We start from the raw sequence: 1,395 nt of genomic DNA on the forward strand, positions 1-1,395 counted from the left end.
TTTTGACCCGGTGGAAATCCTCATGGACCGTCACCCGTCCCCCCTGGAGAGAGGGACGGGTGGTGTGTGGGACTCGTCTCCCTGGCACTTGGGCGATAACAGCCCAAGGCCAGTAGTGCAACGGAGACGCCTACCGCACTAAAACCACCGGGAGTGGCCATCTCAGCGCGCTTTGGGGGGCCATCCGGGTACTTCAACGCAGATCTCCGGATGACCCCCGCGCCACGCTTATTCCGCGCTCTTCTTTGTCCCCCCTTTAGGAGGGGAGACCTAGGCCTCATAGTTCGGCCTTCTCCTCGTTATTTGTTATGCGGCAGGGGTGCCACCGGGCCCCTGCCGCGCCCCCTTGGTGTTGTGGGGGCGGGTGGGTCGCGGGTCTCCAGCCCGCGCCCACCCCCGAGTGCCCTGTAAACACAGGGCTCCCGCCTCCTCCTGCCCCTTTATGAGGCAATGGGGGGGAGGCGGGGGCGCAGGTAGCAGGCGACCCGACACCGCCCCCTTGGGGCGTAGTCGGACGTCCCACGAATCCCGCGCCCCCGCCTCCCCCCCAGGGCTCCTATTCTACGGCTAGCCGCACGCAGTCAGTCCACCGGGGGGGGGGGAGGCAGCCGTTCCTACTGTCAGCCGCCTCCCTCCCCAGAGACTGTTCTCTAATCCCGACCTTAGGTCAGGCTCCACTTTTTGAGGTGAGCGGGGATCCCTCTTCTCCCTCTTCTCCTTCCGATCCCCGCTCCCCCACCGCCTTGTTGTGCTGCGGGGGTTGTCTCCCCCCTTCGCACCCGCTCAGCCTCCTCCTTCTGTAGCATTACATGCTCGCAGAAGGAGGAGAAAGCCTCCCATTTCCTCCTGTCCCTAACTATCGCCGCAACGACCGCACGCAAGGACAGGTCCGGGCCTATCTCGTTGACAAGGACTCGGCGCTGTGCGTCCCACTCGGGACACACTTCTAGAGTGTGCTGCGCCGAGTCCTTGTCCGCGCCACAGTGGTGGCACCTCTCGCTCCTCTCCTTCCCTATCCGCCGCAGGTACTCACCGAAGCACCCGTGCCCGGTGAGCACCTGCGACGTCCTAAAAGAGGCCCGTGCCCACGGGCGCTCTATCCACTCGTTTAGACGCGGGAGGACGGCCTCTACGGTGCGCTTGCCCGGAGTCATTGGCTCCGAGAGTCGCGCTCGCCATTCCTCCCGCGTCTCCTTCTTTGCCTGGGCTCCGAGGAGCCTCCTCGCCTTCGCCGTGACCGGAACGCCTTGCCCCCGGAGTTCCCTGGTGCGCCGGTACACTTTTGCGTACTCGGCCGCCACCAGGTCAAGGGGCGGCATCCCGGCCAACAGCGTGGCCGCCGTGTGGGATACCGTACGGTACCCCCGTATGGCTCTAATCGCCATTCGCCTTTGA

General features: G+C 65.2%; 1 protein-coding gene across 1 annotated transcript in view; it reads right to left on the reverse strand.

Annotated features, from left to right (window-relative positions):
* Positions 1–1,374: 1,374 nt before the first annotated feature.
* The window catches only part of LOC105571163, a 2,707-nt gene continuing 2,686 nt past the window's right edge, over positions 1,375–1,395 (reverse strand). Inside the window, exon 2 of the mRNA XM_012028638.1 lies at positions 1,375–1,389. Coding sequence (XP_011884028.1) covers positions 1,375–1,389 — 15 coding nt within the window. The remainder of the gene's footprint in view (positions 1,390–1,395) is intronic.

Source organism: Vollenhovia emeryi, unplaced genomic scaffold (assembly GCF_000949405.1).
Source record: "Vollenhovia emeryi isolate VEMERY1.0 unplaced genomic scaffold, V.emery_V1.0 DF941099.1, whole genome shotgun sequence".
NCBI lineage: Eukaryota > Metazoa > Arthropoda > Insecta > Hymenoptera > Formicidae > Vollenhovia > Vollenhovia emeryi.